Source organism: Anser brachyrhynchus, assembly GCF_964034855.1.
Source record: "Anser brachyrhynchus genome assembly, chromosome: 1".
Classification (NCBI taxonomy): domain Eukaryota; kingdom Metazoa; phylum Chordata; class Aves; order Anseriformes; family Anatidae; genus Anser; species Anser brachyrhynchus.
This window is the reverse complement of record NC_137694.1, coordinates 62,047,094-62,060,297: the sequence shown is the minus strand read 5'-3', so window position 1 is coordinate 62,060,297 and position 13,204 is coordinate 62,047,094. Positions and strand designations below refer to the sequence as shown.

General features: G+C 37.9%; 1 protein-coding gene across 5 annotated transcripts in view; it reads right to left on the bottom strand.

Moving 5' to 3' along the window:
* DGKI (diacylglycerol kinase iota) overlaps nucleotides 1–13,204 on the bottom strand; it is a 212,218-nt gene that overhangs the window by 91,279 nt on the left and 107,735 nt on the right. For all 5 annotated transcript variants that reach the window (XM_080582487.1, XM_080582483.1, XM_080582486.1 and 2 more), the window contains 7 exons: nucleotides 9,694–9,807; nucleotides 8,966–9,103; nucleotides 7,719–7,797; nucleotides 3,966–4,021; nucleotides 3,446–3,508; nucleotides 3,152–3,225; nucleotides 1,579–1,690 (listed from right to left, as the gene is read on the bottom strand). In XM_080582487.1, coding sequence (XP_080438613.1) covers nucleotides 1,579–1,690; nucleotides 3,152–3,225; nucleotides 3,446–3,508; nucleotides 3,966–4,021; nucleotides 7,719–7,797; nucleotides 8,966–9,103; nucleotides 9,694–9,807 — 636 coding nt within the window. The remainder of the gene's footprint in view (nucleotides 1–1,578; nucleotides 1,691–3,151; nucleotides 3,226–3,445; nucleotides 3,509–3,965; nucleotides 4,022–7,718; nucleotides 7,798–8,965; nucleotides 9,104–9,693; nucleotides 9,808–13,204) is intronic.

Genomic DNA, 13,204 nt, shown 5'->3' with positions numbered 1-13,204 from the left:
GCAGGGACCTGAGGATGATCAATACAAATTTGCTAAGAAGCCCAGATACCTGGCCACATTAAGTTCAAGCCTTTGGTAGATTAACACAATTATGGCAATATCTACCACTGCATATAATCATCCTCTGAAGAAACTGTCATTGTGTTTGACCACTTTGATAGTAGAACACTGGAGTACTTTTGTAACTCAGCTTTAGATCACTTTAAGGACAGCATTGACAAAAAGTTAACTGCCAATTTAAAACTGTTGGTTGAATTTTCTTTCCCTAATGGAACAAAAAGAACAATATTACTCAATTTTCACAACATTTTGGATGGCCATACGGAAGTTATTACTATTCTATTTTCAGTAAATGGATTTAGACAATTATATAAACAAGAGTCACATGGGAGTGAGAAACGGTGATGTTTCTGGATACCAGTCCTATGTTGTCCTGTTATTTGGTATATTTATGTTATGAATGTACAAGGTGATGACCTGGTACTAAGACTGATAAGGGATGCTCACTCTTATTTGTGTACATCTTCTGTAATAATACATTAGCATCACCTTAGGTACTGACATACAGTATAAGAACGTATTTTTAATGTCTGTTTTGGTTGATAATAATTTCAATTTAATATCTGCATTGGCTAAACTTATTCTGCCAACAATATTCAGAAAATTCTGATTTTCTTAATGCATTTTTTTTTTAATTCCCCAAGTGAAAAGAAAAAAGAATGTTTTTAGGACAGTAGTACAGGCAGTCAAATAGAACCAGTTAAGTTGTCAAGAATGACCCAGACTTAAACTCAGATTCAAAATGCAGACATTGCCTTCAAAGACTGTTAAGTCCCTATACTGCAAAATAAAAGCAGGATGCAGGTCACTTCTACAACCTGACGATCAACACTGATGCAGTACATATCTTTCAAATTGTGTCTCTCTCTTTTGCTGAGAGAATGCATATGAGAATGCAAATGAGAATGTACTCATCTGAATAGCATGCAGTTTTTCACTAAGTACCCTAACCTTCAAAAGCAGATTTTCCAAAGTATTTTGAGATAAACACTATTGTAATCTGTCAAAACAGCTGGTTTTTAGGAGAAAAATATCTGCTAAGGAAAGTAATTTCATATAGTATTCCATATTTTTCTCCAGAAGCCAGTTTTAGGAAAAAAAAAAAAAAAAGGAACTTTTATGCCACGGATTGAATTATACAAAAGCTAGAAAGAAACAGCAGTAATTATTTGACCATAGAACATTCCCACAGTAAAAACATGCTTATATGCTGTTTGTTTCACTGTCATGATCTTGCTGTTTAATTTGAGAGCATTTTAAAGCACTGCTAAATATGTGTAAATTAAAAGTATGCTCTTTGCAAAATATTGTTATTATTAAAAAACACTTATTTACAAACTACAGTTTTTCCCCCTCATTAAAAACCTAACAGCAGAGCATATTTTGGCCTTAGCTGAAAACACAGAACTGTGGTGTTTTTTTCAGTATTTAGAACAAATTTCTCCTCTGTAATGCTACCCACAGAATTCACTGAGTCTGGTCCCACCTTCAGGAGGGCAGCAGCTTCCATATACTCACCAGTGAGGCCATTGTGAACCCAATGACTTCAATGTAGCCATCATCATGCCGCTGAGGCTCGAAGTCTCTGTGATCTCCAGGGTTTCCCCAGGGCATTGTGCCAGCACAATACCTATAGAAAGTTTGGAAAGCAAGCTTTGAGAAAACAGTTTTCCCTGATGGGTCCTGACTATTAGCTTGACTATTGGCCTGTTCTGATCTCCTCCAGAAGAAACACCGAAACATCTGTTTCAGGATGTAGTCGAGGGACAATTAAAAGTTATGTTGACACGGAATGGACAAAAGGAGAAACCTGGTCTCTAATTTCTAAGCTGGTACAGCATCCACAAATTTAACCATCACAGTCTTCGGAAGGTTCCTCCCCAGCAGGGAAGTGGGAGAAACACTAAGCAACAGGCAACAGAGCAGCACCATTTTGTTCTCCCTATTTGCTCTGCTCTCTGCAGATCAGGAGTTGAGCTTCACTGGCACCTGTGATTTCCCTTCCTGAAATTTGCTTATCCCCTCTGCTAGGAAGGCACAGGGGTGCAGCAGCAGCCCCAGCCTCAGAGCTTTGTTGCTTCTCTCTCTGCTGGCTCATAAGCTCTGACAGCATAAGGACTGCAAAACGTCGCATGGCTTGAGGAGGCAAGGGAGAAATAAACAGGAACAGACGCAGCTGTCATATATACCTTTCCTACCATTAAAGAACAAATGTAAAAGTGATCTAAGAACAGGAGGGAGCTTCGGACAGGAGACACCAAATATCTCCTTACAGCAAGGGCAGTGCTGGACTACCCGGTGTTTGGGCTTGCACATGGAGTAAAGAGATAGGCTCCAAAGTGTGGGGCACAAGACAACCCATTTGAGGTGCAGGAAGAAAATATTTTTTGTACTGTTAATAAATAAAACTATTACTTCAATAGCGTTTATTTCATCTTTGTGACTTCCTTTTCTAATTTCTCTTTTTGTGTCTGTTTTATAATGTATATATTAGTATACTAATACATGTATATAAGTTGTAAATAAACATATATATTCATGCTCATTTTTTATTTTTTTTTTAACATTAGGGGTGCACAAACAAAAAGTTTTGGAGACCACTGGTCTAGAGAGCAGGAGACAGACAACTTTTAAAGATACAGACCTATTTATATTTTGACCACCTTCTACTATATTAAGAAAAAGCATTTATTTCAACAAATTTCATGTTTGTTTCTTGAAAAATATTGATTTTCTTTTTCCACGTCCCACACTGTTTCTAATTAGGCAGAAGACCAGTCATCTTTGTCTGGTTTACTATCTGGTTTGCAGGTTAGGCGCACAACTTTTGAAAGTAAGTTTGTTAAACAATCCTTTCTACTAATTCCATATCAAAGGATATTCAACTTTTTAAAGAATATTGCTGCACCCTGAACTCCCATCCTATTCCATGTTGCTAATTAACAGTATTATAAGCACCTAGCTCTCGGGAAAGCAGCACAGTAGCAATACACTTCCTGCACATCCACCCAACCTAGGACAACTTGCAGATACTGATTTTATTATTAATATTATTTTCTATTATAACTCCAAGCATCTGTCTTGAGCTTACCTGGGAATATTTAAAAACACTATACACTGGAACTTCAGCTCCTGGATCTTTGGAGTCAGGTCTGTACCATCACACTACAAAGCCAAAGTGACAGAGCACAGAGAAATTGCTGAATGGAGCCACAGACAAGAGAAGTGTTGCTGCTTTGTAACAGCTTTCCCAAGACTTTCCTTGGAATGTGATGCAAATGTCATGCTCAAAACTGAAAAGTAACAGAGCCATTAAACTCTCACCTCACTCTTTCTCCATTCCCCCCTCTTTCCACAATACTATGACACAATTTCCTATACTTACCACAACTTTAACGTGCTTGGATAAATCTCTTGAGCTTCTTTGCAGAAAGTCTGAAAAGGCTGCCTACAACAGAAATAACAGTAGGAACCATCATCATTGTCTCCTCTCCTCTATTTCCTCATTTCTTATCCCACCAAAGAGCTTATTACCAAATGCCATTATTTTGTCAAACCTATTCTTTCCTGATGTCAGGAAATATGATTTTTTTTAATATATATATATATAAGTATATATATATAATTGTAAAAGTTATGATACTTCTCCTTTTGAAAGGTTAGCAAGAGAATGTCCTTGGGTAAAATATGATCAGTACTGTATCCAAGGGAATACTGTAATACAATCAGCACTCTCCAACAGAAACGTGTGTGATTGCCAGAAAGAGTATATGTGTGTTTCTAACTTGCAGCAGGCAAAATGAATCGGTACAAACTGCTGGTGTGAGAATGGGAGGGAGAAAGGATATAGTAAAACATTCAAGAATCTAAAATAACATAATTCTGTAAAATGAATCACAACTCACCCCTGCATAAAACATTTTATTTCTAAATCGGCTATTGAATTTCTCTGGATTTGCTTCTGTGAAAAGATACAAAGGAAAAATATGAGCACCTTAATAAATTGAGTAGATTCCATTGTACTTTCAGATTTTCTATGAACATTGTAGTGCTTTCAGCACACATCACTCAGTAAAAGTATTAACATGAATACATTTTTCTCGTGTGAGGTTTCTGCATCCGTGCCATTATCTGCTATCAGATTCCAAACATTGATATTGAATTCTTCCCCCTTCCTGTACAGTGAAAATAGATGGAAACATGAGCGAAGAGGTAACAAAAAAACAACCAGCTTGCTTAGCACCTCTCAGACTATTCATCTCACGACCCCTCCGTACCATCTGTGAGACTTCTGTTTTCACCAACATAGAACAGATTTCTTTAAGAGTTATTAGAAACCTGTGAAACACTAACCCATGCTCCAAAGCAGGACTAAATTGTTAGTAAATTATGAGACGAAAAAGAAATTCTGATGCATTACAAAGAGGATATCCAGAAAGGTACTCAGGAATTGCCATCTCTACCCGAATATTCCTGCAGCAAAATATAAGTGGTTATTCCAAAACCTATTTAGAGAGCTGTTTCATTTTGATTAGACTCAAAGGAATAGGGAATTTCAGTAGTCCAGTAGTAATGCCAATGCAATGGTTAATTATTCTCACCATTAAAATAAATCTGTGGATCTTTTTTTCTTATTTTGAATGTTTCTGGCTTCTACTGCTAACTGCTAAATCTTATCATATTTCTCTGTCCATTAGATTAAAAGGCCCTCAACTATCAGATATCTTCTCCCTGAGTAAATACTTATGGGCGGTGATTAAATCTCCTCCTAACCTTCTCTCCGATAAGCTAAATGGAGCTCCTTTGATCTTCCAGTATACAGCATATTTCCCAGAATACAGGTCACTTTCATGCCTCCCTGCGGACTGCTTTCCAAGTCTGCAGCATTCAGAGATTTCAGAAGCAGTCCTTCTGATACTGTATACAGCAGTAGAACCATTCACCTACTCTTGCTCAGTGATTCTCTAGCAAAATCATCCAAGAAGTGACCTTAGTCTTTCTGGCTAAAGCAGAACACTGGTATAAACACTTCCAAATTACTTCATCTCAAATGACTATTTGTAACAACTCATCTAGTTCTCTTTGAAGTCACTACATCTCACAATATAATGCTCCATTTCATAAGAGTGAGTTACGTTGTTTCTTGTGTGATTGTCTGCCCCACTATTGTCTCATGCATATGTTCTGTTGTGTAGTCAGGGTCACCTCTTCTTAAAATTATTCATTTAATTGCGTAAGTAAATCTCATCTTTTATTCACTTACTGAGCTGACAGTTCTTTACAGAAATTCTCAGAACCCCATTCTAAGAAGTGGGTGGCTCCCAAATGCTCAAGTCCCCATGCTTCATGTTCTCTGATGTGGTTATCCCCATTGGCAGCAGCCACCAGGGTACTGACTCTTACGCAGATCTTGTGACAAATATTGACCTGAATCAAAGCCCCAGTTTGGAGCCAGCTAAACAGAAAAGGAGACTTTCTGAGGCCAGGGACTCAGCAGTCTTTAAACATACCAAACTGCTCCTACCACTGACATGGCAGATGAGCATGGGCAGGGAGGAAAGACTGTTTCTACCAAGCTGAATAGAGCCTAAAGTTGACTAGAGTGTGAGTTCCGATTGTAGAAGCAAATCACTGATTGCGTATTCAAAGCTCACTCCATCCTCACCCTTCAACATTAACAATGTCAACAGGGATGAAGTAAAATGCTTAGTCCCTGCTCCACCAGAGCATAAACATAACAAAGGGGTAAACTGTGGCTCTGGAAAGAGTTGCTACCCGGAATGCTTCCTGAAGAAGCAAAGCTTGGAGCCAACCCTCAAGGCTCAATCTCATTAGTCACAAGAAAAGTGTAGAGGTTGCCATGGAAATAGCCACAGTCACATACAGGTTCCTCTGAGACACTGCAATCACTGCTTAGTTAAAATATAACAATTGAGCAATCTCCATAGCATAAAATGGCCCAATAGCCTGAGAGTTCAAATCAATCTTAATTTATTTTGGATTTAGGTTTTCTGTGTTTTTGTTGTTGGTTTTGTTTGTTGGGGGTAGGGGGAGGGAGGAGGGGAGGGTTGATTGGTTAGTTTTTGTATGTTTGTTTTAACACTACATGTGATTACAAATTTTCCACATAAGAAACTGCATACAACCACTTGTCTTATCGGGCCAAGTGCAATGGCCATGACAGTGCTACAAGTTTTCCTGAATCCATTGACTTCTAGAGTTTCTCTGGATTTTCATGACTTGTAAAAGAGGTCAAAATCTGTTCTGCATTGCATAATTCCACATGAAACACAACAAAACCCATGCATCAACAACACCTCCAAAGCTATAAGCTTTTCTCTCCTACAACATATAGGAGTGACTTCATATTTTTTAGCATTCAGGAGGGTAAGGAAACACTAACAGAATGACTTGTGAGAGCAGGCACTAGTGCTACGAAAAACTCTTCTGTCCATACATATCCACTCACAGATAGACAGCTTTCTCTGCCAAGTATTTTTCACCCACGTAAATTTTTAAAGCGCTGGCATCTCTGGAATAACATTCATTCTTTACAGGGCTCCATAATTTCATTATTAAGTAATGCCTCCATTAAGTGAGAAAGTAGCCATGCATTTCATCTGAACAGTATATTCACAGTCACATTAGCAATTCATGTTGATATGCATTCACAAAAAAAAAAAAAAAAGCATACAGCTGTCATCATTTCATTCATGTGCCCTTTTATGCCCCCTCATTATTATTCCTAAAGCTTGAAGCAGTCTTAAACATTATAAAATATGCATTAGCTCATTCCATCATGTACTCTGCTCTTTATTTAGCATGGCATTCAGGTGCTATCTTTTCATTTTGTAATGACACTGATAATATGAAAGTGAAGATAAGGGAGGCTGCTGTTCAGAGGAAAATCATGAATATGAAGCTGAAATGATCAAAAAGGGAACACAGGCAATTGGACAAGGTCTGTTTATACAAGCATGCTTGCCTAAACCATACAAATCTAACAGTTCACATCACTCCAAGGTCTACCTGTTAAGCCACATGTGGATTGGGTGGTAATAACTACCATCAGCAAGGGGACAAGCAAGATTCTGCAACAGCTCAAATTGCTGACAGTTTGCGGACTTCATTAAAGCCTTTCATTTGCTGAGATTTATTCTGGGTCTGTACCAAGTCCAATGACATTATGTTATACTCATCCATAGGTAACAGTTGTTCATTTCTAGATCAGCCATCCTCCTGCTACCCTGCTACCATCCTCACTGATCTTATCCTTTCTCCACCGTCACACTGTAGGAAACGCACCTGGCTTGCATTTGTTCTTCTTTCTGCTCTTATTCTGACACTTGTATGTCAGTGTAAGCTTCCTTTATAATTGTATTTGGCATCTCCTTTAAAAGGTCAAGAAATATAAAATCTCCCCATTTAGCCATTTTACTCCAGTGAATGCCATTTTTTCTTGTACTTTTTTCATTTTTAAATCACCAAATCCCTTGGAAACTCATGATACAATCATTTCCTTGCTACCTGTGGTTTGTACCTTGGGTTTGTATGTCCCAGCACTCTCTGAATTATAAGAACATAGCATTAAATTCAAAGCCATTTGTAATTTATAAAATAACTGTCCAAGGTTAAGAAAAGAAAAAAGCTCCTCTTACCTCTGGATTCATGGAACTCCAGTGTAACATGTGCATCAAACCCAAGGCTGAAGTAATTATTGAAGACACTGAGTGGAAGCTATAATTGGATAATAGAAAGACGTGTAAAAATAACACGAATTAATTATTCCATGACACACCAGGCATTAACTACTTTAAATCTGGCACCTCATGAAAAACTAAGGAAATGGAATAATTCAGGGAAGTGTATGCAGAAGTTGTTCTGAAGGCTAGTAACAGCTTGTGGAAGATATTCAAATACAAAAGCCTGAAGAACACAAGCACATCTACAGAGTTTTATGATCATATAAGTGTCTTTGTAAATACATCACAAGGTTCTTCATTTATTTTCTCATTGAGATTTCCCTGAACATTGCTCCACTTAACATGTCAATACAAAGGTTTTCCTAATTGCTGGCACTTCAAGCTCAGCATGGCGAATGAAACTCAAGCTGTGTTCTTCCTGCTTCATATATAACCAGGAGCAATGCAAGTCCCAGACAAGAAGCCCTAATTCTATTGAGGACGCATGAAGCAGGGAAGAACACATCTGGCCTCTTCATCATTATACTGGCCCAGCAGGGCTGTAGAGAGAGAACAGTAGCATCCAACAGATAAAATGGAAATTATAACTGAGAAGAGGAAAATGGTGCACAGAATCATTTTTTGATGACAGAGACACTTTCAACATCTCCAGTCCAAATGACATACCACTACAAATGTGATCCCCTCACAAAGATTTTACTGTTCTTCAACTCTCAAGGTACACTAATGGAGATCATATGGAGACCCACACACAAAGATGTTAAATCCAAACATACACTACTCCTTGCTGAAAAGAAGGGAACAGTTGGTATCCATCAGCAGAATCCTAAGGAATATAATTCTACATCATTTTTTAGATGTGCCTCTAATGGATGGTGTTCACAGTGTTCCTTCTCCTGCCACCTCAGGTTAACTAGAGAAAAAACAGCGACCTTTTAGATAAGATGCCATGGGGGTTTTGCCAGAATTTGGTTCTTAAGATAAATGCTTGAAATCTGAAAGTATAACAACAAATATGATGGCTGATACGCATTATGGTTCGCATGTCACTGGAAGCACTGACACAAGAAAAGAGCAAAAGGTGAAGATGCAACTAGAAAATTAAAAAGTTTTGGAACTTCCCCACTCATACATCTTATGGTGTATCCCAAAAATGCTCTTAAGCATACTACAGTCTCCCTGGGAAAAAAGAAGGCTCTAACCTTACGAGCCCCATCCTCCAGCTCATCCTGTGGCAAATCTGGGTTGCGCTCAACCTGGAGATTCCACCGGTCCAGCTGGACAATGGTTCCATCTTCTACATGGCACAGGATCTTGGACACTGGCTCATCCGTGTAACCCTGGCAGCGGAATGAGTGTCACCAGAATATCAGCCATGGATAGACAAAACAAAGCAAGTCATTCATCAATTACCTGGAAGACCTCCCTCCTTTCATACAGATTTAAAACAGTGGATCAAATGTTCTTTAGAACACCTCAAAATATTGCTAGATTTTGATATATGAAACATTTTGGAAAACTATTGCTTAGGAACATAAGTCTTGGACAGGCATGGTAAGACCATAATGAGAAGAAATAGAGTGTGTTTGCCCTGTGTGAAATAACTCCAGTGTGTAGTCAAGGATAAATATTGAGAAAAAAAAAAAGTTAAATATATGCTTAAATTATAAGTCTACCTATCATTCTCATTATTTAGCCTGAAATACCAGACAGATACATCTATGCTCCCTTTTATTACAACAATTACATCATTAATAATTCAAGCCACCAAACTGGAAACTGAACTGAGCTGTTGTGTCCAAGTGAAGCAGACCTTGCACAAAGCCCCACCAGCTATTTTAGCCAAAAGGAAGTTCCACACTACTACACCACTAAATAAGAGCAGCAAGTTGAGAACCCACATGTAAGGGTAACCCCAGTCAGTGCTTACCCCACCCCAGTTGAGGGTGCGGGCAAGGTCATTCCCAGTGCCAAGTGGAAGGACAGCCACAGGAGGCTGGGGGTTGAGCTGCAGTTCATCTAGGATGGAGAGGATCCACCCAACCTATAAAACCAGAAATGCAAAAAACTGTTAGTCATGATGATGAAAAGGGAAGCAATGAAGGAAAAATGCATGCTTTGATTGTATCCTCACCACACAAAAGGTCAAATAAAACAAAAGGGAGAAGGAAAAATAAGGATATCTGAAATTTAACTCTGCAACTGCCCCATCCAAGGTTTTGCCTTCCAGAGAGCTAGTAAAGAAGTCTTCATGAAGCTCCTGTGCAAGCAGAAGCAATAGAATGTAAACACTGGCTATTGTTAATGGCACACAGAGATTCTGAGGAAAGTCAGCAGAGAAGTTGCTATTCTTAAGAAATGATAACACGTAGAATCACACCAGGTATTTGTAAGGCTGCCTAAAAAAATTTCTCTGAAAAATATGGTAAGTTAAAATTAGTGAAGAATGATTAACAGTGAATTAGGAATAATATGGACAGTTCAAGCTAAATATTTTAAATTACCCGTATGGTAAAGGAAACTAAATCTTTGAGAACTGCCAACTCAAGAGATGCTTTAGAACAGCAAGGTATCTCAGAGCATGTCCTGGAATAAAGGGTCTAGATCAGATCAAGCACTGAGGTCCAGAGGTCTCCCATTCCCTAGATGAGAGACCTTAGTGCTGAATTATTTCACTGTGGCCAAAACATAATATAAATATAGATAGACAGATAGATACAGGACTTGTCTTGTTAAAAGACTATCTAAACTATAATGCTCAGGACTGAACACTGTGGGTTGGAAAAATGAGTCTGGATCTTTTGCACCATAAGCAATTTGGTTATTTTAGAAAGCTGATTCTCTCTCTTCCCCTACTCTGGACTACATAAAACTTTTCAAAACAAATCTGGCCAAAAGGAACAAAGTACCATAAAATATTTTGGTTTCATTAAATGGTAATTTCCATCAGTGAAAGGAGTGTTGCTGAAAATATTCTCAAGCATTTTATGACTGAAGCTCTTGCTATAAGAAAATAGCACCATTACTTAGATTAATTCTCAACTTAAAAAAAAAAAAAAAAAAAAAGTTGAAGGAATCTGGGGTGCATTTTAAATAATGAATTAAAAAAAAAAAGGCAGATAAAGATAAGGAAAAAAACCGATTTTTTTTCCTGATGCCAGTGTTCAAAGAGTTCAAAGATGCCATCTGTCCTTAAAATGTAATCTTTTAAAAAAGATATAAAACTACTGACTTCACCTGGATGGGACTTTTCCTCTTCCAGCTACTATTTCTGTGATTTCAAATAGATTCTTACCCCAAACTGGAATAAAACTGGAGCTTCCGGAACTGCAGCTAAAACATGAAGTACTGGAGAGGGAGTGGCCTGGTATTACAACCACCACCCTATTTGGTATTCTAAGGTAAATTTTTTTCCAAGTCCCTTCACAGAGAAATTTTATGTTGTATAAGTAGCATTTATCACACAATTATTTATGATAACCTACTGCCAATTGTTAGAGTGTCCATATGGGATGCAGTCCTACATTAGAGTTCATTGTCTAACGGTCATATGAATCACTTAAAACTCACAAAATTGGATGTTACCAAAGGTACTTGAGTTTATCTTAGGCACCATGGTACAACTAAGTGCAGTCCTTAATGGATTGTCAGAGGTAAGTAACCTTCCAAAAACCAATCCTCTGGTATTGAGAACAGGATACATTAGAGACCTATACAACTCCAGAACTACTTAAAGAGCCCTTTGTCATTGCCATTGACTTAATCCATACATCTGTACCTCTGTCTCCCACTGGGACAGGTAACATTACAAATACCAGCCACTTCTGTAAATGCTATAACTGATAAACTTCAAATTACTAATTTATATTTACAACATTGCTATTTAATTTGAGGTCATTTCTAAACCTTGTACAATCAAGGATGTTTTATAGTCAATGATGACAAAGAGTATCACTTCACTCTAAAAAGAAAGCCCCTGACTGCTTCGGAAGCAAAGTTTTCCACTCACACCCTCGAAAGGAACAACAAGCAGCGATGATGGAAAAGTTACAATAAGTTCTGACTCACCTCAATAATGCAAGATAACATCTGGTCTCATTGAATATTCACGAAGTCCATTTGAGCCAGATTTCTCATTTCTAGATGTAATGGCTTTGGGAATAGCTAGATATTAATTTGCTTCAAACTGAGAAGCAGCAAAGGTAATAGTGGAGTGCTGCTCATACTAATGAGAAGGTGCTGCCCCCTGTTGCTTGCACTGCTCAGTGAAGAAAAAAGAGAGGATGCCAAGATTCAACATAGTTGTATTAATTTGTATTTTAATATTTTCAGAAACAAGGTATTCCTCCTATTAAAATTCTGGCTTCCTCAGACAGCAGCTCCAAATGCTTTCAGAAACAGACTGAAAACTTCTCTTTTTTTTTTGCAGCTATATCTTCTGCTGAAGGAATACCTCACAAGTTTCTCAAGGAGTGTTCCCAATTCAGTGACAGTAATATTTTATTGTCCCAGGTACCAGCATGATGGCACTCAAATCACATTTTTTCTTCATTCTTTCAGGGGAAGCACTAGTATTAATAACCTTTATATCTGGGGGTTTAAAAGAACCCACAGAAGCTGAACAGAAACTTCCCTCAGAAATTCAAGCAGAGAGTGGTTGAGAGCAGGTTCAGCTCACTTATTAAAAACAAAAACAAAAACCAAACAAAAATAAAAAATAAAATAAAAAATAAAAATAAAAAATAAACAAAAACATTGTTTAGGTGCCCTAAACATCTACTTATATATATATCCTGGCCAGCCATTGCACCTTTCAGCCAGAAATGCATTTTCCTTACTATAGGGTTATGAGTATTATCAAATGTATGTCTGGGGAACTGAGCTTCACAGAGACTAAAGGTCAGTTTTTCAACTGTATTTTGACACTCGGTGGCACAGAGTGAGATTTATAATATTCTTAAGTACTGGTAAGATTAACACAGTTGTAATTACTTCATTATCATTCTTGGCCTCCAGGCCCCAAAACTGCAAGAGCCCATCCCCATCTGAAGGTGCCTAAATTCTTTAAAGATCAGATCCTACTCACTTACACAAGAACACATAGAAAATCAATAGCAAGGAAACTCCTGAACCTAAATCTGCCATATCCCAGGCTAGTAGTATGACCACTTCCTCACAGTGAATTTTTAAAGAAAGTGAGGAAACTTGAGGCACAGAGGAGAACCCCATTTGACTGTACTCAGACATCATGAAGACAACAGCAGAAAATTATAGAAGTTAAGATTTAATGACCCCCAGACACCGATTTAACCTGCTAGATCCTCAGATCTGTGCAAATAGTAAGAGAAGGCCAACAAATAAGGTCTTTATTTTTTAAGCTGTGCCAAATCTTTATGCATAAAGCAGATAGAACCTAGGACATTAGACATAAGAATATAGCC